Source organism: Thamnophis elegans, chromosome 13, assembly GCF_009769535.1.
Source record: "Thamnophis elegans isolate rThaEle1 chromosome 13, rThaEle1.pri, whole genome shotgun sequence".
NCBI lineage: Eukaryota > Metazoa > Chordata > Lepidosauria > Squamata > Colubridae > Thamnophis > Thamnophis elegans.
In genome coordinates, this window is record NC_045553.1 from 48070652 (window position 1) to 48098346 (window position 27695).

At 48.2% G+C, this 27695-nt stretch overlaps 3 protein-coding genes across 3 annotated transcripts; 1 reads left to right on the plus strand and 2 right to left on the minus strand.

The window, feature by feature from the left end:
* Positions 1-673: 673 nt before the first annotated feature.
* On the minus strand, positions 674-1077 carry TIMM8B (translocase of inner mitochondrial membrane 8 homolog B). Its single transcript, XM_032228779.1, is given in 4 exon segments — positions 674-861; positions 863-900; positions 902-928; positions 1015-1077. Coding segments are annotated over 4 exon segments (225 nt in total). The 3' UTR covers positions 674-764.
* A 1988-nt stretch (positions 1078-3065) lies between these two features.
* On the plus strand, positions 3066-12483 carry SDHD (succinate dehydrogenase complex subunit D). Its single transcript, XM_032228780.1, is given in 6 exon segments — positions 3066-3122; positions 3167-3233; positions 6907-7026; positions 9646-9774; positions 9777-9789; positions 11912-12483. Coding segments are annotated over 6 exon segments (552 nt in total). The 3' UTR covers positions 12078-12483.
* Positions 12484-13744: 1261 nt separating this feature from the next.
* On the minus strand, positions 13745-19319 carry LOC116516664 (interleukin-18-like). The gene is made up of 6 exons (XM_032229302.1): positions 19261-19319; positions 18758-18830; positions 18372-18377; positions 17002-17151; positions 15762-15904; positions 13745-13989 (listed from the first exon to the last, which is right to left on the minus strand). Exons 2-6 carry the CDS (start codon positions 18819-18821, stop codon positions 13756-13758), a joined length of 597 nt encoding a protein of 198 aa, XP_032085193.1. The 5' UTR covers positions 18822-18830; positions 19261-19319; the 3' UTR covers positions 13745-13755.
* Positions 19320-27695: the final 8376 nt, after the last annotated feature.

A 27695-nucleotide genomic window follows, 5' to 3' on the forward strand; every position in this document is an offset into this window, starting at 1 on the left:
ACTGCATTCCTGATTTGTGTGTGGGGGAGCAAAGGTTCCTGGGTTACACTCAAAGGAAATGTGTCTGGTATAGGGGGAAAAGGAGACAAATCTAAATAAGGAGTTCCACAAGGGTGCATTTTTTCTATCTTTTTCAGAATTTAACTTTGACTTGTTATCTGATTGAAAACAGCAGGTGCCTCTGCACAGCTTTATAGGGTTAAAATGCTGTTTTGTAGCCTGCTGTGTGGATTTAGTATGTGTGGTTAATTGATGGTATATTTTACAAAGCCCAGACAACCAGATTTACTCACGAAACCATTCTCCATTTATGAAGGATTTCATTTGTACACACATACCTCATAGTGAATAAAATACATTTTTGATCGAACTCCCAATATTACTATAAGCTTGATCAGAATTAAATTATGTGCTAAAAGATAAAAGGAGAATAAATCACATTTTTTCTCGTTCTGATAAGACAGCAGATTCGAGCAGTCCAGTTGTTCTATGCACAACGTTATGGGACTGAATCTCCTTGTGCAGAACGGAAATGTTAGACTCCTTTAATTGGATGGTGAGTAACATCATCTGGATGCACTCACTCCTATTTCTCCTGCCAGGGCAGGAAAATAGTCCAGCATTGTAATAGTCCACTTGCTTGGAGTGGCCTGATTTAGTCCAGCATTTCTTCCACAAAGTCCCTTCCTTGCCAGTCGGGGAACCGAGGACCAGTTGGCAGCCAACAGGCTCTTCCTCAGGCTGACTCAGGAAGGGGGCCCGTGTCAGTGGCCCTTCTGCATGAGCTGCGCAAAGCGGTTGGTGACGGACAAGGTGGTGTCGATGAAGCGGTTGACGCAGTTGGCCAGGCAGGTCTCGGTGAGAGTCGAGCTTGGAGCCGGGCTTGTCCACGCACACTTCTCCAGCAGGCCTCCATGAAAGTGTGGACCTGGAAAGGGAGCCAAGAGAGGGAAGAAGGTGGGGCTTTTGGGGGGGGGGGGGCTCACCCTCCCCCTCTGATGTCAACCCTGAGACCTTCCCATCCCTCCCCACGAGGCCCTTTAAGTCTGCCTGTCCCTCAAGTCTCCCTCCGTCCATCTTGGCCCCAGCCCTCCTTGCCCCCCCCACCCCCCATTCTGACCCCCCAGCACCTCCTGCCCCTCCCCACTCTACCCCCCAGCACCTCCTGCCCCTCCCCCACTCGGACCCCCCAGCACCTCCTGCCCCTCCCCCACTCGACCCCCCATGCAACTCCTGCCCCTCCCCACTGACCCCCCACAGCACCTCCTGCCCCTCCCCACTCTGACCCTCCCAGCACCTCTGCCCCTCCCCACCTGACCCCACAGCACCTCCTGCCCCTCCCCCACTCTGACCCCCACAGCACCTCCTGCCCCTCCCCCACTGACCCCCCAGCACCTCCTGCCCCTCCCCCACTCGACCCCCCAGCACCTCCTGCCCCTCCCCCACTGACCCCCCAACACCTCCTGCCCCTCCCCCACTGACCCCCAGCACCTCCTGCCCCTCCCCCACTGCACCCCCAGCACCTCCGCCCCTCCCCCACTACTGACCCCCCCAGCACCTCCTGCCCCTCCCCCACTGACCCCCCCAGCACCTCCTGCCCCTCCCCCACTCTGACCCCCCAGCACCTCCTGCCCCTCCCCCACTGACCCCCAACACCTCCTGCCCCTCCCCACTGACCCCCCAGCACCTCCTGCCCTCCCCCACTCTGACCCCCCAGCACCTCCTGCCCCTCCCCCACTGACCCCCAACACCTCCTGCCCCTCCCCCACTCTGACCCCCCAGCACCTCCTGCCCCTCCCCCACTGACCCCCCCAGCACCTCCTGCCCCTCCCCCACTCTGACCCCCCCAGCACCTCCTGCCCCTCCCCCACTGACACCCCAACACCTCCTGCCCCTCCCCCACTGACCCCCCAGCACCTCCTGCCCCTCCCCCACTGACCCCCCCAGCACCCTCCTGCCCCTCCCCCACTCTGACCCCCCAGCACCTCCTGCCCCCTCCCCCACTGACCCCCCCAGCACCTCCTGCCCCTCCCCCACTCTGACCCCCCAGCACCTCCTGCCCCTCCCCCACTGACCCCCCCAGCACCTCCTGCCACTCCCCCACTCTGACCCCCCAGCACCTCCTGCCCCTCCCCCACTGACCCCCCAACACCTCCTGCCCCTCCCCCACTGACCCCCCCAGCACCTCCTGCCCCTCCCCCACTGACCCCCCCAGCACCTCTGCCCCTCCCCCACTCTGACCCCCCAGCACCTCCTGCCCCTCCCCCACTGACCCCCCCCAGCACCTCCTGCCCCTCCCCCACTCTGCACCCCCCAGCACCTCCTGCCCCCTCCCCACTGACCCCCCACCACCTCCTGCCCCTCCCCCACTGACCCCCCAGCACCTCCTGCCCCTCCCCCACTCTGACCCCCCAGCACCTCCTGCCCCTCCCCACTGACCCCAACACCTCCTGCCCCTCCCCCACTGACCCCCCAGCACCTCCCTGCCCCTCCCCCACTGACCCCCCCAGCACCTCCTGCCCCTCCCCCACTGACCCCCAGCACCTCCTGCCCTCCCCCACTGACCCCCCCAGCACCTCTGCCCCTCCCCCGCTGACCCCCCAGCACCTCCGCCCTCCCCCACTGACCCCCCAGCACACTCCTGCCCCTCCCCCCACTGACCCCCCCAGCACCTCCTGCCCCTCCCCCACTGACCCCCCAGCACCTCCCTGCCTCCTCCCCCACTGACCCCCCAGCACACTCCTGCCCCTCCCCCACGGACCCCCCCAGCACCTCCTGCCCCTCCCCCACTGACCCCCCAGCACCTCCCTGCCCCCTCCCCCACTGACCCCCCCAGCAACCTCCTAGCCCCCTCCACCAATTTCTGACGACACGGGACCTTCTGGCCCTACCCCGCCTGGGCCGTCCCTCCCGCAGAGGGACGAAGCGGGCGGGGGTCTCCTGCCGCGGAGGCACCGTGGACGCAACCTGGGCCGTGAGGCCGCGCCGCTGGCTCCTCGGCCGGAGCACCAGCCGCTGACAGCTCGGCACCTCGGCCTCTTGGCCCAGCTGCGGCCCCGCCCATGATGGGAGAAGGAGACGAGGAAAGACGCTGCCCAGGCCGGAAGAGTTCCCGCCTTCCCGCGCTTCCGCTTCCGGTTGTCCGGCCCGGTGCACTTGTGCGGAGGGGCAAGATGGCGGCGGTGGCGGCGCTGCGGCTGTGGCGGCCGGGCAGGGGGCGCGTCCGGCGGCCGGTGAGTGGGGGTCCGCCCGGGGCCTCCCTTCCCGCGGGGCCCGGACGCCCGGCAGAAGGGCCACCGGGGCCGCCGCTGCCTCTCCCCGCGTCCTTCCCTCCGCGGCTGGGAAGCGCAGCGTCGCCCTTGAAGCGGAGGGGAGGCCGGAGACACGCGCCGCACGTCTGAATGGCCGCAGGGGACGCGGCGCGTGCAGTGCGACCGCGGGTCGTGTCTTAAATTTAACCGCCCCCTTCCCCCTCCCCGCTTCCACACGGGGGAAGCCTCGTTGTGTCCCCTGGGCAGCTGCCTGGCCTCGGCCAGAGGGGGAGACGGACACGGATGCCCTTGGCTGGCCCAGAGGGACTGGCCTCGGTGCAGAAGCTCCCAGGGCAGACGCAGGTCATCAATCATAGTTGCAATCATTAGTCATATTAGATAAGAAGGGATAAATCATAAGGTACCAATAGGAGAAGACAGCAGGAAAGATTGCCAGGAATCTGCCTTTAGATTCTCTATCATATCTAGATATATCAATCATATATATATATACTATATATATTCAGCTGATAAGGAGGAGACCTGTGGCTTAATGGCTAAGACATTTGCCTAAGATGCAATATAGCACAGGTTCGAATCCCAGTAAGGGTATGGCTAGCTGATGAGAGCCAAATAGCTTGAAATAGATCTATACTAGTCTCCCTTTATTTATTTATCAGCATATATATATATATTATATATAATATATTATATATATATTATATATATATATATATATATATATATATATATATATATATTATATATATATACTATCATCTACCTACTTTATCTCTTATCCATCCATCTTTTGCAGAGACAGAAAGAAAGAGAAGGAAAGAAAAAGAGAGAAAGAAAGAGACAGACAGACAAAGAAAGAAAGAGACAGAAAGAGAGAAAGAGACACAGAAAGAAAGACAGTAAGAAAGAAAGACAGAGAGGAGACAGACGAAAGAGAGAGACAGAAAGAAAGAGACAGATTGAGAGAGAGAGAGCTAGAAAACAAAGAGAGACAGAAAGAGTGAAAGAAAAGACAGAGAGAGAGAGAGAGAGAGAGAGAAAATTCATCTCCCTCGTTTGGCTCTTCCTGGGGGCGTTTCAGGCAGCCGTTTTTGCCTAACTGAAGATGGGGGGGGGAGTATTTTTGGGAAGCCTTTATTGCCCTGTGTGCAATGATCTCTGTCAGACTCGATCATTGTTTTTCCAGCTCTTTTGCACAGGTTTCCTCTCTGCAAAGCGCGAGTACAAGATGGTAGGAATCCCACCCGTGTGATCCTGTTACAAAGTACATTGAGCCATAAACGGTTATCGCATGTGGCGCCCTACACATTTTGTGATAGCGTAGCACAGTGTGTGCCGGCCCAGCCCATTTCTTTTATGGTTTGGTGTGTTGTGCACACATAACCGGTGAGCTGTGATTAATTGGGCCTAAATATAGAAATATGGGCTTTGACATACTCCTGCAGTCTGGTGTGTTCAGATAATACAATACAATAGCAGAGTTGGAAGGGGCCTTGGAGGTCTTCTAGTCCAACCCTCTGCCTAGGCAAGAAGCCCTATACAGTTTCAGACAATGGATGTCCAACATCTTAAAGACTTCCAGTGTTACAGCATTCACAACTTCTGGAGGGAAGCTGTTCCACTGATTAATTGTTCTGTCAGGAACTTAGTTCTAAGTTGCTTCTCTCCTTGATTAGTTTCCACCCATTGCTTCTTGTTCTGCCCTCAGGTGCCTTGGAGAATAGTTTGATTCCCTCTTCTTTGTGGCAACCCCTGAGATATCGGAACACTGCTATCATGTCTCTCCTAGTCCTTTTTCATTAAACTAGACATACCCAGTTCCTGCAACCGTTCTTTGTATGTTTTAGTCTCCAGTCCCCTAATCCTCTTTGTTGCTCTTCTCTGCACTCTTTTAGAGTCTCAACATCTTTTTTTACATCGTGGTGACGAAAACTGGATGCCATATTCCAAGTGTGGCCTTACCAAGGCCTTATAAAGTGGTATTAACACTTCACGGGATCTTGATTCTCCCTCTGTTGATGCAGCCTAGAACTGTGTTGACTTTTTTGGCAGCTGCTGCACACAGCTGGCTCACATTTAAATGGTTGTCCACTAGGACTCCAAGATCCCTCTCAGAGTTACTACTATTGAGCAGGGTACCATCTATACTGTACCTGTGGCCACATTGGCAAACAAAGTCTTAGGAGCACTTTCCTATCATTTAACAATGTGTGAAGACTATGGGGTTGGAATGCTTCCAGAATCACTAAAAAAACTGAATATGACGGACATCCAGTTTTATCTTATTCATCTGGGTTGCTTTCCCCCATCAATTTATGGACTGCACACGTTTCACGTTCAAGTGATGATAGACAGGTGGGGTGGGTGGGTCCGTTTTTCTTCACCAAATAGTCCTGAGTGGGCTTACAGGGCTAACAAGGCTGCTTGATGCTTATGGAAGCCATGTTTCTATTTTAAAGTATGTTCAGTAGATAAGTGAGTTGCTGTTTCTTCACTGCATTAATGCTTGTTTTTACTTCTACACTTTACAGCTCTGACAAAGGGCTTTTTATTAAAAAAAAATTAAGCATTGTGATTGTGATTGATATAGTGTGGTATAAGCATTAGTGGGATCAGATCAAAATGGTCTTGGAATTGGAGTGATGGTCATACCTACAAATTTAATCATGTTACACGAAGGATGTGAACATGTGGAGTATTAGAGATTTAATGAAATTAGGCAAATTTTTATTGAGAGAGAAATTGATAAATGTAATTTATAAATACCTACTAGATATAAAATGGAATGAAGAACAAGTCAAAAGAGACAATAGTGGTATGGGCCAAAAATTTTTGGGTATAACATTGAATTGGAAAAATGGCAAAAACTGGGAAAGAAATAGGAAATTAAGGCTGGCCATTTCATACAAGGAGAATTTATACAAAATGTTTATAGATGGTCTCTTCCTCTGGCAAGGTTAGCTAAAAGGTTTAGCAACTTATCCCCAAAATGCTGGAAATCCAATCAAGTACCAGGCACATATTACCACATGTGGTGGACATATAAAAAAGCAAAGGAATTTTGGCGACGGATTCAGATGTGGTTAAAAGAAATGGTTGGACAAAGATTAGAATTTAAACCAGAATTATTTTATTAGGAATTATAACAGAGAGTTACAATAAAGGATCAGCATATTTAATACTATTTTATAACAGCAGTGAGAATGGTGTATGCCCAACAATGGAAATGTGAAAATATACCTTTAGAGAGTAATAAAGTATGGATTGTGCAGAATCGGTTAGATTGATGTTAGAATTAAAGAAAAGGAGAGACAGGATATCACAATATGTGGAATAGATTTTATCAGTGGCTGGAACTGAGAGGGAGAAGTTGGAACAGGAAATAAGCAGGATTTGTAGATCAGAAATGTGTTGTAAGATGCGCAAAAATAAATGAGTATATTGGGTAGAATAATTGTATATAATTAGTAATGTATGATGAGTATATATGATATTTGTTCTGTATTATAGTGTGCATGGCAGAGATAATGCCAGAATGGTTGCACTGTGTCCGATATTTTAATATGGAAATGTTTTTTTTTAAAGATGAATATGGTCTTGTTTATAAAATGAGATGCATCTCTTCTGCCCACAGTTGTGCTGAACAAGTATCTCTTGGCTCGGCCAGTGGCTGCTTTGACTAGACCGATTGAGGACTGTCATCATCACCATCGTCATGAGATATGCAACTTCCACACATCTCCCAGCAGTTTGGGTAGGTCTCCCTTTAGTTCCCCTTTTGTGCGTCTGCTTCGTGTGTCATGCTTAGTCTCATGATTCATTGACCCCTGACTCAGAGGGGGGAAAAGAGGAACTTTCTAAGCAGCTTCACTGTTCTTTTCTGAACAATATCCCTGGAGGTTATGGATTCCATTGATTCAATGAAAAAAATCACAATTTACCATTCTTTGTGGTGAAAAGGATTCGTGTTCATGTTTGAGACATGGTTGTGTTCAATTGAAAAATTCAATTTTGCTTCTTGGGGTATTACAAGGTTGTAACAAGCTAGAACAAGGGAATACACAACTCTCACCAGGGAGACACAGCTCTCTCTCTCTCTCTTGTGATGTAATTGTTTAATAATTGGACAAGGAATTATATAGTTTGTCCAATTCTCGTTTACTCTGGGTGGCTCGCAACAGTCAAAAGTATAATAAAACCAGTAAAGTTTCTTTAAACAAAGAAAAGCAGACAAGTTTTAGCTTGCCCAATAGCAATAGCAATAGCAATAGCAGTAGACTTATATACCGCTTCATAGGCCTTTCAGGCCTCTCTAAGCGGTTTACAGAGAGTCAGCATATTGCCCCCAACAATCTGGGTCCTCATTTTACCCACCTCGGAAGGATGGAAGGCTGAGTCAACCCTGAGCCGAAGAGATTAGAACCGCTGACCTGCTGATCTAGCAGTAGCCTGCAGTGCTGCATTTAACCACTGCGCCACCTTGGCTCTTGCCCAAGACTGGGTTCAAAAGGGGAGTGGGAACCATCTAATCTGGGGGGAAGATTGTTCCAGAGATTTAAGTCTAGCAGTGCATTGGCTCATATTATCGATGGAAATCTCAAACGTTACTTTCTTTTACTGTAAAGAAATAAAATAGCAAATTTCTACCTCATGACCGTGGAAATAGGTTTGGGCCCATACAGGCTGTGTGGGCAAAAGCTTTGATATTCAGAAGGCTGCCCGCTCCTCTTTTCTGAGCTCCAATTAGGGTCCTTTACTAAAACCTAGGCCCTAGAGCAGAGGCTCAATTCAAGGCCTGTGGGACACATCGGCCTGCTGAGTGCTTACAACTGGCCCAAGGGGCTGGCCTGGAAAAGGACCGGCCTGCGGCGCCTCTGGCAGCCAAAACGGATCCTTAGGGACCGGCTAGTGGGGTGGGTGGGACGAATGCCTCCTGCAGTACTCTGTTGGCCAAAATGGGGCAGCGGGGGTTGCACGAGGCCCCTCATGCTCTGTTTTGGCTGGCAGGGTGCTTCAGGAGGCATCCATCCCATCTACCCCCCCCCCCACCCCCTGGCTGGCCCACGGAGGAGAACTACAATGTTGATCCGGCCCTCAAAGAAATCCAGTTTGACACCTGTACCCTAGAGCAGTGTTTCTCAACCTTGGCAACTTGAAGATGTCCGGACTTTAACTCCCAGAATTCCCCAGCCAGCGAATGCTGGCTGGGGAATTCTGGGAGTTGAAGTCCAGACATCTTCAAGTTGCCAAGGTTGGGAAACACTGCCCTAGAGAGTCCCTCTTGCTTGTTCAGTTATGCTTCTGCCAGCTTCCTGCAACTTCAAACAAGATACAGGTTGTTCTCAAGGTCCAACAGGTCGCTTAGCGACTTTTCAAAGTCACGACTGACTGAAAAGAGGGACTGACGATCCAGATTCGAAGTTCTGACAAAGGTCTGACATGTTTTTTTTCCGTGTCCCTTTTGAAGGAGGGGGGAGGGGAGCTTCTTAATACGCTGCATAATATCATCAGTTTTATTTGCTGTGGTTCAAGATGACCCTGAGCGGCTTCCTGCAGGATAAAACATGTGCCTTCCACCCCCCCCCCCACTTTTCGAGTGTTTGCTCCTAGCTCTCAAGCCAGCCGTTTCTTGGGCATTAAAATGCTGCATCTGTCCGCAGCTGGCTCAAAGGCCGCCTCTGAGAACCGGGTCGTCCTCAGTAGAGGAAAATATGTAAATGCAACAAAGGTTAGATTGGAGGGAGGGAGGGGTAGTAGGAAAGACAGGACGGAGAGGAACAGGAAAAAGGGAAAGGCGAAGAAGGGGGGAAGGTTAAAAAGGAGGAAGAGAAAAGAGAGAAGGGAAGGGAGAGGTGGAAAGAAGGAAGGAGAGAAGAAAGTGGGATAGGAAGGAGGGGGGAAGAAGGCAGGGAAGCAAGGAGGGAAAGAGGGAGGGAAGGAAGGGAGAAGGAGAGTAGATAGGAAGGAGGAAAGGAGGGAGGGAAGATATGAGAGAAGGAGGAGGGAGAGAGAGGAAAGGGAAGGGAGAAAGGAGGAAGGAAAAGAAAGGAGGAGGGGGGGAGGAAAGGAGAAAGGGGGGAAAAAAAGAAAAAGGAAAAAGAAAGAAAGGAGAGAAGGAAGGAGAGAAGAAGGGAGGGAGGAAGGGGAGTGGGAAGAAGAAACAAGGGAAGGAAAGAGGGAGGGAGGGAAGAAGATACCTAACCTTTGATGTCTATAATGATTTTGATATTATGGGAATGTCTTGAAACGCAGTCAAATGTAAAGCGAAACTGTGGATGTTGTATTGTCTTTTACCAGTTATTGGTTGTTGTATTTTTCTTTTACTAATAAAAATACTTTATTAAAAAAAAAAAAATGCTGCATCTGTCCGCAGCTGGCTCAAAGGCCGCCTCTCTCCATTGGACCGGCGAGCGAGCAGTCAGCGTCCTCCTGCTTGGACTGCTGCCAGCGGCCTATCTGTATCCTGGGACAGCCGTGGATTACTCTCTGGCAGCAACCCTCACATCCACGGGCACTGGTAAGTCCGCGCCACCCAAATTTGAAAACACAAAACCCTGATTTAAAAAAAAAAATAGTGGATAAGACTGGAAAGGTTGTTTTGTTCATACTTCTGTTTAACGAAACTTCAGTAAGCCAAACACATTATTGTCTGTGCTTGTAATTATTTTCCCTTCTGCCCTACGAAACATTTCTGCCCAGTAACCTCTTGCGGCAGACAGCAAGGGCTGTGCCCGAGGAATTTGGGCACAGCCCAATTGGGAATTTCCTCCTCTGGGTAAAAGATTAGATTAGATTAGATTAGATTAGAAGGTTTATTTATATGCCGCCCTTTTCCCTGGGGGGACTCAGGGCGGCTCACAATCCAAAGGAAGGGGGGAAAACAGACTTTTACATATAAGACAATACATGATTAAAACACAACATTGTGTGCATTGTATGCACAAAATGTGTATGCAGGGGGAGAAAAAAAATCTCCCAGGGCAGCCTCTTTTGGGTCCATTCAGGCTGCTCCCTGCCCCCCGAAAGCAGTGGGTAAGAATCCAGGCCTTGTAAACAGGAGTTGTTAAGAAGAAAATCTCACTGCCCAGCCCTTCCCCAGGAGGGCTGTTGAAGTAACACTCCGTCCTGTGCTAAGCGGGTTCCTGGAAAGGAGGATGTCCTCTTTTGTGGCGAGTAAGAAACTTTTCCTCTTCTTAGGAAGTGGAAAATGACTCAGTTGACCTGTTGCCAATGTTTTGAGGCCTGAGCCTGCCAAAAATGGGCAAAGGGCTTCAAAAACAAGTGGATTTATCTTTCTGCTCCCCCCCCACCCCTTTGTGGGTTTTTCTCCCTCGTTTCTGGAAAGCTCTTCTTTCTTTTGCAAAAGTTCCCACCCTTGAGCAGGAAAAACCTTTTCCCCTACCCAGAAAAAACAGTTTTTCTTTGGCTCCCTTCCGTGCTTTTAATTTCCTTCTGCATTGGAAGAGGGTGGCCTTTGGTGTCCTCACGGCAGACGGTTCATCCGAGAACTTGGAGGCGGAGGGTGTCTTGCGGGCCAACAGAATTTGACTCACAGGAGGCTCAGGGCAGGCAACCCAACCACTTTACTCCTTACTCCGAGCATTTTTAACATTCATATGGAGCGAAAAAGACTGTATCATGGCCTGTCCTTTGGGAGAACCAAGAAAACACCGGGCTCCATTTTCTGACTCTTATCAACCCCCCCCCCTCTTCAGTCATTTTCTCAAGGTTAAATGTGACCGGTTTGTCCAATATCCCTTCATAGGGCTTGGGTTTCTAGTCCCTGGTCTTCATCCTTGTGGCACTTCTCAGCATTCCTTCTCCTTTTGCCAGGATCCTCTTTAGAGAGCGAAAGAAGAGAAGAGGACACAATTCCTGGGATGCGATTTAAGGACGATCCCCTCCTGGGATTTAGAAACAGTCTCTGTGCTGATGCAATCCCAGATATGACTTTCTTGTAGCTGCATCACGCTGTTCCCTGGATTTCTGTTGCATAATTTCCTTCCCTTTCTCCATTGACTGGCATTACATTTCATCATTGTTTATATTCATACTGTCTGTTGTTATAGCTGGGAAAATCCCAGCTCTTCCTTCAGCAAAGGGTTTTTCCCCCCCGTCCTTGCACTAATATTTCATATATTTGGTATTTTCACTTATTTAAATTTATTTGCTGACCAACAATCTTGTTCCCCCTTCTAACTAATATTTGCATGTTGCTTGTTAAGCCACCTGGGTGACTTTGAGCCAGTTCTCCCTCCCCCATTTCCCCATACACACTCACACACCCCTGCCTAACCCAAAATAGTGAATTCTTACAGCCCCAAACAACCCCACATCTGGAGGGTTATCTCTCTTTTTGGAGCCAGCTTAAAGCCTCTGAGATTGGGCGAGCCATTCTCCAGGGGCTTCATATGAACCTTTCAGCCCTCTGTGGAAGCAGTAAACCAAAATCAAACGAAACAAACCTTTGGGGAAGTGGGAATACATTCTTCCACATTGTGGTTTCTGGCTGCCCGCTGAGTAATCTGCAAAGTGACCGGATTCTAACTCGACTCAGCGCGGTTTGAAAAGCTTTGGAAGGATTTGAACGTGTCGTTCAGCCCGCTTCCTGTTTGTTCCTTTCTCTCCCTTCCCTGCAGGGGCCTGGGGCAATTTCTAACTGACTATGTCCACGGAAAGACCCCCATCAAGCTGGCCAACACTGGCCTCTATCTGCTTTCGGCAGTCACCTTTGCCGGACTCTGCTACTTCAACTACCACGACGTGGGCATCTGCAAGGCTGTGGCGATGCTGTGGAGCCTCTGATGCCAGCCCACAGAGCCCAGCGACGGTTCTCTGCTGCTTTACATGATTGAGTCTTTTGAGGGTGGGCGAGGGAGCAACCAAGAGCATGCTCTGCGTGCAGCAGGACGGCTGGCGGGAAACCCCCGTGGCCACATTCATGGCTGTTGCCGTTCAGAAGACTAAGGGCGAGAATTAGATCTGAACCAAGCTAGAATCAGGGCAAAAGCTTCATATTATGTTGGGAGCTTCTGCAGACGGGAGGCCCTTCCCCTCTCTAGCCGCAGGCTGAGCTCAGCATCATTTCACGTTGATATCCCGCCTCGATTTTCTGGCTGTCTTGTTGCAATGAATGAAGCATGTACGTGGCGTCTTGCGCAAAGCAAAAGGGAAATCTAAACTGTGTACAATAAAGGATTTTTGAAATCCACAGCTGAGTGAGTCTGAAATCCAGGGTTTACCCATTCCGTGATCTCTGGAGGAGTCGGGTTTGTGGGGCAGAATTTTAAAAGCTGCACTTCATTTTGATGATTGAGCAGAGTTGGGGGGAGGTCGGGGGGGGGGGAAGTACATCCTTCATTTAAATGTATCGTCTCACATGGTTAAAAAAAGAAAGAAAAGTTTTGGATATATTCATACCCTTCTCTCCCAAACTAACAATTCAAAAATATGCCTTGATGTTTTAAACGGGTTTTTAAAAAGTGCAGAACTTAGGTGGGAGGTTTGGAAAAACCCACCATGTTTAGACATATCCTGGCACAGCAAGAATGAAAGTTCCTATTAAAAAAATTCTGATGGTGGTTTAACTGGAACATTACAGCTCATTTTGCTCCCTTATCAGCGTGGAGATAAAATGCCCCAAATAGAAATCATGCATGCATTTGGGTCACAAAGCCAGGTCAGCTTCTGCACATCCTTCATGAGGTTGAATTTAGCATAGGCTGGGTACCCGATACAGAGCTTAGAAACAGTGCCTTTTCCATCATAAGATCTAGAAACTTGCTTTAGAAATAAACAGATTTCCAGAATCTGCCAATATGGCTGTCCTGTTCTGAGGTTCACCCTTCTCTTTTCTCTTGCGTTCTGATTTCTCCCCCCGCCCCCCCCCAAAAAAAATTGTTGGGTTGTCGTCTTGACGCTGAGATTGCAACTGGATTGTCATTTTGCTCCAGACCAAACAAGAAAGAGTTTAGAAAGAGTTTGTGATGTTGACCTTGGCCCTTTTTGGGGGGTGGGGGGAGAGAGCCTATCTTTTTCTTAGTCATTTTTAGAAGTATTTACACCCTCTTTTCTTTTGGTACCCTTCTTTTGTATGGACCAATTTTCTGATTGCAATGTGGGAATTTTCCTGAGTTTTTGTATTTATGTATTTTTTTATTTATAATGCGCTAAAAGAATATGAATAAAGCAAAAAATAGTTATTAATAAACATATGCACACCTAGAATCGGTTATCAACATGATATACCCAGGACATATTTTTTTTTAAAAAATGGGAAACCGGAACTTCCCAATTCATAAATCTGTGTTCGTTTGCCAGTTAACAAACGCAGGTAATCCTTGACTTTCGATCACATTTGGAACCAAAAATTCTATTGCTAAACAAAGCAGTTATTAAATTGAGTTGCTCCTGATTTACGACCTACAAAAATACTTAAAATATAACAATAACAAAACAACTTTTTCTTTCTTGGGTTTCCTTGTCAGAGTGATGAGTGGTGGAGCTTGGTGGATTCATCCACTTCATCTGGCAGTTCTACCTTCTTGACCACCAGTACAGTCCTATGGTTAACTTCAGTATCCTCAAGGGCCAGGAAATAGCCACGTTCCAGAGCAGATTCGAACTTGTAAAATTGCCGGCTGCCAGCCGAAAACTGTGTTTTGATGAAGATGATGTTACTGGTGTCTCCTTCGATCCGTGTGGGAATCATCCCTGCCTGAAATGCAGAACAAACGACCCTGAAAGGGATTCCCAGCATGGCAGGGGGCTTGAAAAGAGAAAGACCACTAGCCAGAATTCATGATGCCTCCCCCCCCCCGCCTGCCCAGCAAAAGGTCTCAAAGGGAGCCCAGGATTGGGCTAAAGAGCTGGTTAGGTGCGGCAGTTGTCGGATGGGGGAGAGGCTGCTTTCTCTTTAAACCAATTCTGCACTTTTGTTCATTTAGTTCTGCCGCAAAGGAGCCTCTTCAAAAGGGCCACTGGGCTCCGTTTCTTCCTTGGAAGTTTCGTTTTGCATCCAAGGAGCTTCTTCAGTTCAGTTCTGAAGAAGCTTTTTGAATGAGAAGTGAAACTCCCTGCAAGGGAAAAACAGAAGTCCAGAAGGCCTTTGGAAAAAGTCTGCTTTTGGGGCAACCGGGACCTAGGTTCAGGATGCCTAACCTTTTTGGTGCCGAGTGCCCAAAGCATGTGTGCGTGTGAAAGGGCACGCATGTGCAATCCAAAAATGCAATGCAAGCACCCCCCGCGCATACGCGTACACACAGGTTCCACCACAAAACCGCGGTAGACTAAAGCGCGTGTGACTAAAGCGAGGTGACAAAACCGCACCGTCAAAACCGCACGACAACAGCGCCCCGACAACAGCGCGCTGACAGAAGCGCGCTGTAATATAACCCTAAAAATAACCCTAAACCTACCCTAAACCTAACCCAAAACCTAACCCTAAACCTTACCTTAAATAAATCGCGCTTCTGTCGGAGCGCTGTTGTGGGCGCGCTGTTGTGGGCGCGCTTTTGACATCGCGGTTTTAGCGCCGCGGTGTTGTCGGCGCGCTTTAGTCTACCGCGGTTATGTCGTGCCACGATACACACATACCCCTGTGCATGCGGGGGGGGGGGCTCGCCCATTTTTGGCTTCCAGGTTGGTGCAGGCGGACTTCCAGGCACAAAATGGGGTCGGCGCATGCTTGTGAACCCCCAAAATGCAATGTGAGTGTCCCCCAGCATGTGCCCCGCCCCCTGTGCATGTGCGTGCACCCCTTCCCCGCTTGCACCCTGCGCATGTGCAGCAGAGCCGGAGCCCAGCTGTCTGGTGGAAGGCATGCGCACATGCGCGGTGGAGCTGAGCTGCGGTGACAGCTGGTGTGCCTGCAGAGAGGATCCTGCGTGCCACAGGTTCGCCATCCTGGACTTAGATGATGAGAATCTCCATAGACACTGAATTTAGTTTTGTCTTAAACCCCATCCACACCACCAATTTGGGTCTTCTATACTCCTAGTGGGTGTGTGGACAATTAATTGGGAGTCAGCCAATATCCAATAATGCCCCGTAGTAATAGGGCTATTATTACTGTGAAGTCCACTGACTCCACCACCACTAACCAAGATCGGCACTTTATTTGCAGATATTGTTTGTTTAGGTAATCCAGAGTTCACACGGAGGAGGACTCTTTAAAGTAATGAACATGAACCTCTGAATCAGTCTTAATAAACATGAAGAATATCCTTGGATAAGATTTAAGTCTATTTAATTCTTTTTAAACTTGGGTTTTGCAGATGCAGCCAAGCTATCGGAGAACTTTTTAAGAACTTTAAAAGTTCTCTTTTTCTTATAGCAAGGACTAGCCAGCTTCAGGAAGCAGAGCCGACAATAATTACACCAACCATCCAGATAAGGAATAGCTAAGGTCACAGTCTTCCCAACTTAACAATAAACAACAAAAACCAGTCAATTAACCTCTCAGCCCAACACCAATTGACAAGAGCGCACCTTAAAATTCACCCTCATTTTGTTTTCCCTTTTCTCCACAAACATGTGGTAAGTCTTGCCGTTAAATTGCACGGTGAAGGCCACGGACAGGCCCTTTGGCTTGGTGTCTTGGTAACTGTGGATGTCAAATTTGATTCCTGATACTGCAGGTAAAAGAACAAGAGGTTAGAATAAAGTAATAATTAGAATGGAATGGAATTCTGAGTAGAATAGAATATAACAGAATTAAATAGAATAAAATAGAAAGAATAGAAGGGTAGGGAAGAATAGAACAGAATGTGGAATAAAATAGAATAGAATAGAATGTGGAATAAAATGTGGATTAGAATAGAATGTGGAATAGAGGAGAATAGAATAGAATGTGGAATAGAGAATAGAACAGAATAGAATAATAAATTTATTGTTACTTTGTACACTAATCGGTGTACATTAAAATGAAATTTCATTGCGTACAGCTCTCAAAGGGTCATCACCTCCAATACAAGCTATGTAACCATGACAAAATAAGTAAGTAAATAAATGCAAAATTATGCATGCACCCACATATATTATGACAGAGAGAAGCAACACAGTCTAGTTCAGTTGTATACATGCACATGGCGAGAAATAGGAATCTTGTGAGTTTACCAGACAGATGGCACCGGGAACAAAGCGGTTACAGAATGTAGTAATCCTGCTAGAAATAGAAAGATTGGATTTCTTCTCGTGAGGGTACCACAGCAGATAAAATAACCTCAAACTTGGCTTATCACGTTTTCCTATGATTGTTTGTATGGAAGGTTTCTTAGTCCAAAAATTACTCAATTCATGCATCAGGCAATTCTAAAAGCTTGGTGCAGTTTTTTTTTTTTAAAACCCATTTGACTAGAAGGAGAGGGCTTGTTAAGACTTGCCATAAATGATCTGCAAATTACTGGAAGAAGGCAACTCATAAGATTTTTTGGCTCATTTAAATATTTTTCTGACCTTTGAGAACTGCCTTGTCAATATGAGGAAACGGGAACCCTGCCTGTTCTGATAATAAACTCTTATGACACATAACAAACAACTTTCTAATGTAATTAATTATCTGCATCGCTTTTACAAAGCTATTTTCAGTCCTGATTGCAGTGAGTGATCTGCAACCTGCTTCTCCTCAAGTTCTTATCCTGGTGCATGAAATAGGAGGGGAAAAAATGAAAACGGAGCGAGACCCTTTTAATCTGTTCAGACATTCAAAGGTGCAAAACAACTACTGTACCGTTCTGAATTTCCTGGTCTGTTCTGCGTTCAAATACTGCAGGGTAGTCTTCTTCAGGTGACCGTACTATGAGGACATGGTGATTAGGACTTCGGAAGATTTGGGCGGATTCACATTTTCCTGACTTATTCCAGCTATCTGTTTCTAAAACTTAGAAGAAGATGATAAATATGATGTCACAACAGGGAGTACATTATCTCTTCTGGAATGTATTTGCGTACTAATTTTCAAAATATAAAAAATTATACCGTATATATAACAATATCACTTAGACTTAGATACCGCTTCACAGTGCTTTACAGCCATCTCTAAACGTTTTAGAGTTAGCATCTTGCCCCCAATATGTAATGTATATTACAACACACACACACACACACACACCACACACACACACACAGAGAAAGAAAGAGAGAGAGAGCATAATTCATTTATATTCGAAAGAACTATATTTTAAACAGGCAAAAATGCAGAGGAGGAGGAAACCAAATATCCTTTCTGTCTTCGCCCATAATTTGGTGACCTAATATTTTCTTTCATTTCAGTGAGTCTGTAATTTTTTTATAGTGAAGCATTTTTTTTTATAGAGAAATGTCTTTGCAGTTCATGAACTTAACTTAAAAGATGTCCATTCAGTAAAACCATAATAGAAGCAAGCACGTAAAGTAAAAATATTGTTTGGATGTTTGTTGTTTGTTTGTTTATTATATTTATATGCGCCCTTTTCCCCCGAAGGGGACTCAGGGCGGCTCACAACTCAAACCAGGGAAGGGGGATACAGACAAAAGATTAAAAAACGACACATAACAATGCATAATTTAAAACACACAACAGTCATACCATTCGAGAGGGGGGGGGCAACAGCTCTTTAGCCCCAGGCCTGTCGGAACAGCCAGGTTTTAAGGGCTTTGCGGAAGGCCTGGAGGGTGGTGAGGGTTCGAATCTCCACGGGGAGTTCGTTCCAGAGGGTCGGGGCAGCCACAGAGAAGGCTCTCCTCCGGGTAGTCGCCAGTCGGCATTGGCCGGCGGATGGAATTCGGAGGAGGCCTAATCTGTGGGATCTAATCGGTCTAGTGGATGTACAGACTGGCATAGAGTCGGCTTGTCCTTCGTCCGTTTCTAATCATTTATCTTGATTTTTAAGCACCCTGATGCTCAGGTGGATTAGTGAAATGTGATTTAAGAGTTGCGGACTTCAACCCTGCCTGGGGAATTCTGGGAATGGAAGTCCGCAAGTCTTAAAAGTAGCCAAGTTTGCAGATGCCCCTGCTATAAACGCTCCCTTATGAAAGCAATTAGAAAGAAAAGTGGCCCATTTAAAAAAAAAACCCAAAGCCAGCATTTCAGGTTCAGAGATGTGCTTGCACTGCTACCTTGTTCTTCGTTTCATCAGCAGGAAAGAGGGAGGCAAAGAGGGAGAAAGAAAATATGAAATCATTATCTAAATTTAGGCAGAGGGTCATCCTGCCCTCCCATTCTCTGCCCAGACTAAAATGGGATCCCCAGCTGTAGGATTCCTTCTTTCTTTCCTTCCTTCCTCAGTGCCAGCTGCTCAGGCTCTAGAAAAACCCTCCCCTGGAGTTGTGATTGCAGAAGGTGGTGCCCACAGAGCTTCCTCATTCCAGGGCAGCAACAAGCTCAGCGGGGGTGGGTGGGTGGGTGGGGGGGTTATTCGCCACTTCCCCCCTGGCAGGATGGAAGGGCTCTCGCAGGGCAGCCTGGTCGAGCCTCCCCCAGCGAAAAGCCTCCCAAGACTTACCTTCGAAATAGAGATTGCCTTGGTCCAAACCCACCGGCAGCATCTGGATCATCTCGCTGCACATCTCTGCCCTCTGGGGAGGAAGGAGGAGATTTTAATCACTTTGAGTTACTTAATTTGAATTTAATGGGATTCCTTGGCGCAGGAGGGGGGGGGCAGAAGGGCAAGCTTCCCTGCTCAGCCGCGGGGCCAGTTTTGCCACCTCCAGGCTTGGCATCCCGCCTTCCTCCCAGCTTCGGCCGCCTGCCCAGAGGATGCTGGAAAACCGGTTCCCCGGGCAGGGTTGGCAGGGAGCGCCGCTGCCTCCTTCCAGCGGGTCCGACGATGCTTCCCGGGCTCCCCGCGCCCACCCGCCGGAGACCCTCGCCGGGCTGCCTGGGAGGAGCGCCCGGGCTGCTAGGGGGTCGAGAGTGGCCGAGGGCGCCCCGCTGCCTGCCCGGGGATGGGTGGGCGCCGCAGACCCCCGCCCCGCGGCCCCTCCGCCCGCCAGCCCAGGAACCCACCTGCCTGCGCGGCGCCCGGAGCTCGGAGTGGGGCCGGCGAGCAGGGAGGCAGCGGGAAGCACGGGCGCCCCGCCTCTGCCCGGCCCCGAAGGGCGACCCGCCCCAGAGGAGGAGGCGGCGGCGGCGGCCCGCGCCGGACTCTCCCTCCGCCTGGGATGCTCGGCAGGTGCGCAACTTGGGCACTGGCGCCTCCTCGGGGCACACGGGGCTCTGCCGGTGCTCCCTGGGCCGAAGGTCGGGTGGCAAGTCGGGGCAGCGCCCAGAGTCGCTTCTGCGCTCCGGGAAACACTCAGCCCAAAAGAAGCGGGAGCCCCCGGGGGAGGGGATGAGGGGGTCCTTGCTTTTAAGGGGAAAAATAGGCAGCCCCATCGGAAGCAGCGAGAGGGAGACGGGCAGGGAGGGAGAGCGGAGGAGGGGGAGAGAGAAAGGGAGGGAGGGGGAGGCAGAGAGAGAGGGAGGGAGACAGACAGAGGGATGGAGGGGGAGAGGAGAGAGAGAGAGAAATTAGGAGGAGGAGGGAAAGGAAAAGCGAAGCGCACAGCGCAGCCCCTGCGCCAAAAGAACAAAGCAGCTGAGCTGGACCCCCCCTCTGCCCCTTCTCTTGTAGAACCGTGCACCCATTCCCCGAGGTGTGTGTGTGTGTGGGAGGGGGGACACAGCAGAGGGACCCTGGAAACCCAGCCGGAGGGAACCACCCAGGAATGCCTTGCAGGGAACTTCGTGCACAGAAGGGGCTTCCTCCTGCTTGGGCTAGTTCCTCCACCTGGGAGGGGGTTGTGGAACCAAGGGAGGTGCGACCACCAACCCAGGATGGCAGGAGGCGCTGCTGGGCTCCTTCCTTGCAGGGAGGAGGGGGGGGGAAGGGAAGCAGGTTGGGCTGGTACTGGGGCCGTCGAGAGGCTTGATTCTATAGCCCGGGATGGGTGGGGATGTCCAACCTTGGCATCTTTAAGACTTGTGTACCTCGGCTCCCAGAATTTCCCCTGCTTATGTGGACGGTCTTTTTTTTCTTTAAGACAGTATTTGGTTTTCTATTTGTTGGAAGGCTTGGGTATCTCTGAATGCATGGGTGGATTAGAACTGAGCCTGCTTAAAGCCTCCTGCGTACTACGCTTTCTAAATCAGAAAATGTGCAAGTAAATAAAGAATCTCAAAAGAAGTTTGAAATGGCAGAGATCCCCTCCCTGCAAGGGAGAAACATTGTTCCTGCCTTCAAAGGCTTCTGCCTATTCCATTCCTGCAAGCCCCATCTTCTCCAGAAGTTATCTCCAGGGGTGCAAGAATCCCAGCCTATCATCTCTTGAACCCCTGGTTCTGGATTTTATAGTCTATTTTATAGCCTACTAAATCCTTTTCTCCCCTGACTCTCTGGTTGAGTAATATCAGCAGAATCCTACTTTGCTGTTTTTCTTGAAAGAATTGTGACATTTGAACCTATTTTGACTTCTGTATTTTGCTATTTCCCATTCTTCTGACACATTTCTTTCCGGCAGGGTTGTTTTCCTGAACTCTGGGTGATATGGTCACCATCTCTGTCACCAGTGTCTTTGTGAAATAATTTGGAAATCTGTCCTGGGTCTTTCCTTGCCCCCCTCCCCCCCTAAGCATCTAAAAGCCAGTTGAGCTCCTTCCCTTTTCCTTGTGGCAAGGAGATGAATAAGTATGGGTCCCAGGGGCTGGTAACAGCTGCTCACAGCTTTGGCGAAATGGGAGTAGGAGCTCTTGGTAGTGGCTAAGAATAGGTCTTCTTTTGGATGGGGAACTGGGGAGGAAGGAAGAGGTGGGGAAGCAGGGAAGAAACACCTTGGTGCAACTGGATGCCTGCTTGGATGGGTCTCCACCTCCCTTCTTGTTATACAATACAGAAGTGTTGTATCTTATGATTCTTGATGAATGTATTCTGCTCTATTTTTCTTCATGTACACTGAGAGCATTTGCACCAAAGACAAATTCCTTGTGTGTCCAATCACACTTGGCCAATAAAGAACCCAATTATTATTCTATTCAGACCTTGGATCATCATTAGAATTTCAGGCCCGATTTGTAGCATTTTCAGAAAGGCAATGATAAATTTTAGCATAGCATCCATGCCTTCTTTGGAACTTTAGAAAACTGAACTTTTTTCCGTTCAGCCAAAGCCATTTTCTTTTGGTGTCCCAAAAAAAAAACCCCAGCCTTTTCATAAATTAGACCTTAGGGTGGAATTCTGATGTCCTTCCGTTAAGATTGCAAGCATTAAAGGAACAGAGCCAGCTAGGGAAAGGAAGAGATGCCGTTTAGGTTTAGGTTTTGTTTTATTTATATGCCGCCCTATTCCCAGCGGAACTCAAGGGGGGAAAGGGAAACACAAAAACTACAAATACAAGCATTTAAAAATAACCAACAGCCACACAAATCGAGAGGGGAGGGGAACTCATCAACCCCAGGCCTGCCGACACAGCCAGGTTTTAACGGCTTTTCGGAAGGCCTGGAGAGAGGTGAGGGTCCGAATCTCTGCGGGGAGTTTGTTCCAAAGGGCCGGAGCTGCCACAGAGAAGGCCCTCCCCCGGGTAGTGGCCAGATGGCATTGGCTGGTAGACGGAACCCGGAGGAGGCCAACTCTGTGTGATCTAACAGCTCTTTGGGAGGTAATTGGCAGCAGGCAGTCTCTCAAGTACCCAGGTCCAATACCATGAAGGGCTTTATAAGTGACGACTAGCGCCTTGAAGCGTATCCGGAGACCAATCGGTAACCAGTGCAGCTCGCGGAGGATAGGTGTTACGTGGGTGAACCGAGGCGCACCCACGATCGCTCGCGCGGCTGCATTCTGGACGAGCTGAAGTCTCCAAATGCTCTTCAAGGGCTGCCCCATGTAGAGCGCATTGCATGTATTTAAAGGGTGTCTGTTCTTTCTCACACAAAGCACGTCAAGGGCTTCGATGTTTGGTGTGTTGCTTTCTCAAAACCATCACAAAAAGGACCCAATCTTAAACTTTCCAACCCTGGGATTTTAAAAGACTCATTTGGTGTAAGAGCTGTGGCACCAAACACTTAATTGGGTAAACCTGACCAAGATCAGCCTCCATAATTGCACCTGCCCGAGGATTCCCCAGGACCAAGAGCTGCCTGGTGCATGAATTGGTGCTTCCTCACATGAGGGACCTCTCCTGCTTCTAAGACTCCTTAATTCAAAGCAGTGTTTCTCAGCCTTGGGCACTCTAAAGAGGGGTGTGAGGGCCACAGAGGAGGGACTTTGTAATACTGGCTAATTAACTTGGGTTTTCTTGTATTTTAAATTTGCTTTTCCAATTGCACTGCTAATGATTTCCCAGAAACCTTAACCTTCAAGAAAAAAAGTCTCTCTTTCAGGAACCAAGACTGGCAGGAGTGTTTCTGTGGCCTAGAGGTGGAGCTTGGCCTCAATCAGGATGGTTGTGGGTTTGATCCTAGGTAGAGGCAGATGTAGGGTCTCCTGCTTCTGCAGGGGGTTCGACTAGAGGACCTCCAAGGTCCCTTTCAACTCTCTTAAACTGAGAGCATTCAGTACGTTTTCGTTTTTAACTGCTCTCAAGCCTCCGGAAGCAAAGAAAATAGTCAAGCCAGCACTGAGAATGTATTACCCAAAGCCATTTAGGTGGTGTTCCTTTGCAAATGCTTCTTTTGTTGTTAGTCAGAACACAACGCTCTTTTCTATGACTTAACTGTAATTCTTGCCCCTGCAACTGAGCAGATGACTATTGCTAAACCAGTCCAAGTTTTGTTTGACGTTCTTTGTTGTGCTAACTATAAAGTAAGTGTCAACCATTTCTTGGGGTTTTCCCCCCTTTCAAAGGGAGAACCGCAGTTTGTCAGCATATTCTAATATTTTGCTTTTAAATGCTCCTATTGGAAATGATAAAACCGAGGTGGAACCTCGGCTGAGTAAGTCCATGAGTTTCTCTAGCAAACGAGAGTAAATTCATGAGTTGAACTGACTCTCGTCGCCGGAGAATTGAAAGAAATCAACACTCACCAAATTCCTTTTGAATGAATTTCGTCTGGATGCATGGCTGTTCTCCCTCCTTCAGTGCCCCTATAACGAATATTCTTCCTTTTGCATCACTGGCTGCAGTTTCCTAAACCCCAGATAAAAAACCAGAGTGTCAAAATAAATTATTTTGAAGCTTTTGCAATCATAGGGACTTGCAGTCCAAGAAACTCACCAGTTTTGACGGCCTAATCCTACGCTTGAGAACAGCTAAAAACAAAAGTCTTATCTGCAATGTGTTGAATTCGGCCGTGGTTCCTGAAAGAGCGGCTTTTTCTTTGAAGGTTTAGGGGAAATTAGAGTTAGAATGAATGAGCTGGAAGGGACCTTGGAGGTCTTCTAGTCCAGCCCCCTGCTCAAGCAGGATCCTATACTATCTCAGACTAACTGGGCATCCAGTCTCTTCTTAAAAAGCCTCCAGTAATGAAGCCCCTACAACTTCTGGTGGCAAGGAGTTCCACTGGTTAATGGTCCTCACTGTTAGGAAGTTTCTCCTTAATTCCAGGCTGCTCCTCTCTTTGATTAGTTTCCAACCATTGTTTCTTGTCCAGCCCTCTGGTGCTTTGGAGAATAATTTGACACCCCTCTCTCTTTAATTTAATTATCAAAATTTATATGCCCCCCAATCCCGAAGGACTATGGGGCAGCCCCTCAAATACTGGAGTGTTGCTATCCTGTAGCCCCTAATTCTTCTTTTCTTTAGAGAGCCGGACCCCAAACCTGCAGCCGTTCTTCGTGTGTGTGTTTTTTTTAAATTAGCAATACAATTGAAAAAAGCAAATTTAAAACCCATGTTAATTAGCCAATGCCACCGTATTAGGGTTCCCTCCTTCCGAGGTGGGTAAAATGAGGACCCTAATAATTGTTTTGGAGGGGTAATAGGCTGACTCTGTAAACCGCTTAAGAGAGGGCACTGTATAAAAGCACTGCAAAGCGATATATAAGTCAAAAGTGCTATTTCTATGATGAAAAAACCACGTTTTGAGTATTACAAAGTCGGGTGGACTTCAATTCCCAGAATTCTCCAGCCAGCTATGCTAGGCTGTGGAATTCTGGGAGTTGAAGTCCACCCTTCTTAAAAGTGCCCAAGATTTTCGTTAACTTAAAATGGAGGTCTTCAAACTTGCCCACTTTAAGACTTGTGGACTTCAACTCCCAGAATTCTCCAGCCAAGTCCACAAGTCTTAAAAGTAGGCAAGTTTGGGGACCTCTGAGGTAATGGATGGATTTGAACGGCGCGTGAGAGTTTCCCGCCAAAACGCCCCCTCCTCCTCCTCCTCCTCACAGCGCGAGATGCTTTAACCGTCGCCCGGTGTGTGTGGGGCCCGGGGCGCATGCGCACTGGTGCGGTCCACGGGCCTCAGAGGGGCGTCAGCGGCCTCGGCTTGAACCGCGTGAGGCGCGACACGAGGGCGCGCCCGAGAGAGAAGCGGGTCTCCCGTCGACCCTCTTCTACCCGAAACGCGTACTGTCGCGTTCACGCGGCCGAATTTACCCCTCAGGGGGATTCCCGCAGGTCTAAAGACCGCCCCCCCCCTCAACCCTTCTTGGCCCGGACTGAGCTCAGCAGATGCTACTTGGACCCCGGGGGGGGGGCAATTTAGGGGAAGGCCCGGATCGGGAAGCCCCGAAAGTGGGAGGACTGGGGATTCCCATCATCCACAGCGGGGAGATTATGAAGCTAGGATTTATTTTGGGTTGGTGGGTGGGGGGGACCCCCCCCCCCCGTTTAGCCAGGGCTGGCTTGGGAATTATATATGTACAGACCTTACATATATTTTATTATAATAGTGATTTTTTTTTTTTTTTAGTGATTTATTAATATTTGTAGGCCACCCTTTTCCCTGAGGGGACTCAGGGCGGCTCACATAAAATCGGGGAGGGGGAATACAGACGGTAAGATAGAGACATATAATAAAATAATCAACAACATACATTCATCATTCGGGAGGGGCAACTATCCTTGTCCCCAGGCCTGACGGGCTAGCCAGTTCTTAAGGGCTATGCGGAAGGCCTGGACGGTGGTGAGGGTACGAATCTCCACGGGGAGCTCGTTCCAAAGGGTCGGGGCGGCTACTGAGAAGGCCCTCCTCCTTGTAGTTGCCAGCCGACACTGGCTGGCCGATGGAATGCGGAGGAGGCCTAATCTATGTGATCTTATTGGTCGCAGGGATGTAATTGGCAGAAGGCGGTCTCTCAAGTATCCAGATCCACTGCCATGTAGGGCTTTATGGGTGACTAATAGCACCTTGAAGCGCATCCGGAGATCAACAGGTAGCCAGCGCAGCTCGCGGAGGATAGGTGTTATGCGGGTGAACCGAGGTGCACCCACAATCACTCGCGCGGCTGCATTCTGTACTAGCTGAAGTCGCCGGATGCTCTTCAAGGGCAGCCCCATGTAGAGCACGTTGCAGTATTCCAGCCTAGAGGTCACAAGGGCCCGGGTGACTGTTGTGAGAGCCTCCCGATTCAGGTAGGGTCGCAACTGGCGCACCAGGCGAACCTGGGCGAATGCCCCCCTGGTCACAGCCATTAAATGGTGGTCAAACGATAGCTGTGGATCCAGGAGGACTCCTAAGTTGATACATATATAATACATATATTTTATTATAATACATATTTATTATAATACATATATTTTATTATAATACATATATTTATTATAATACATATATTTATTATAATACATATATTTTATTATAATACATATATTTTATTATAATACATATATTTTAATATTATGAGTTATGAAAGTTTATTTATATGCCGCCCTTTTCCCTGTGGGGACTCAGGGCGGCTTACAACTCAAGGGGGGGGGGGGGAAACAGACATTTAACACGTAAGAACAATACATAATTAAAAAACACAACATACCATTCGGGTGGGTTACAGTTTTTAGCCCCAGGCCTGACGGGATAGCCAGATTTTAAGGGCTGTGCGGAAGGTCTGGGGGGTAAAATATAAAATACATATATTTATTTTAATTTTATTAAAATTCAAAAATTATTTGAATTTTTATTTTTTTTTATTTATTTAAAGGTTTCTGACTCCCATAGTGACAGTCTGGGCAGCCAACAGCTAGGAATCAAAAGTATATTTTAAAAAGACGTAACAGGCTCGTTCAGAGGACTTCCTAAAATAAGGGTCTGGTGAACTACATGAAAGGACTGAGCCCTCCTAGGGAAGGTGGGGTTGCTCTGGGTTTATTTGTTTAAATTAAATTTATATGCCTCACATCTCACTATCTAGAGGATTGGTTCCCAACCCTTTTTTTTGGCCATGCCCCACCCAAGCATCTCTAAAATCCTGATGCCCATCTTGTGCCAAGTAATTCTTACTTTACTCAAAAAGTAAAAGGAGAAGACATCAAAGTATAGCCAGCTGAACAAATGGGTTTAAAGATAGTTCTATCCTTGGGCTGTCAGACTTTTAAATACAACCACAATCACTCCATGCACACACTAGTTTTTCTTTCTTTCTTCTTTCTTTCCTTCCTTCCTTCCTTCTTCCTTCCTTCCTTCCTTCCCCTTCTGAACTGTGAGCCGCCCTGAGTCCCCCAGGGAAAAGGGCGGCATACAAATAAAGTGAAACTAAACTTCCTTCCTTCCTTCCTTCCTTCCTTCCTTCCTTCCTTCTTTCTTTCTTTCTTTCTTCTTTCTTTCTTTCTTTCTTTCTTTTGTTTCTGCTATAATTTTGCACCAGTGGGGTTAAAACCAATTTCGTTGTATTTAAGTACAATGACAATAAACTTATATACTTACTTATAAACAATATACTTACTTAAGTGAACTCTACTCACAAGGAAGCCTAAAAGGCCATTAACTTGCTTTAAACAAGGTTCAAATTGCCCCCATTAAAAATCAACCTCCCCCCATCCCCCATGGATCCCATGTTGGGAACCACTGATCTAGAGGCCCACCCTCTGCCATGCACTTGGCTGCCAGTCTTACACAATCTTGCCTTGTGGTTGCTTCTGCAAACCACCATTCCTGGCATTACATTAGGTCTGGGTGGAAGCCCTGCTCTGCATTTCTTGAAGGTGGGTGGGTGGGAGATGCTGCCTAGCTTCCCTTTGCTAGAGGATGGTAAACCTGCAAAGTGGGTCTGTGGTGTGACCCTAAACCTGATGAGAATAAATCACCTCTGGTGGAATTTGACAACAATGCCATTAATGCTGCATTATCTAGAGAACACAGATTCCTGACCACAAATTAGGATTTCTCATTTAGGTTGCATAAAGTAGTGGCAAAATCAAGTTTTAACAGGCTGTCCTTAGATGCAAGATATTGTGTCATTTTTTCTGAGGTGTGTGTTTATGTGTGTTCGACTGCATCAGGAGAGCCTGGTAATCTTAGGATACGCTTCACACTTGGTTTTGTGTACACACACACACACACACACACACACACACACACAAAAACTAAGTGTG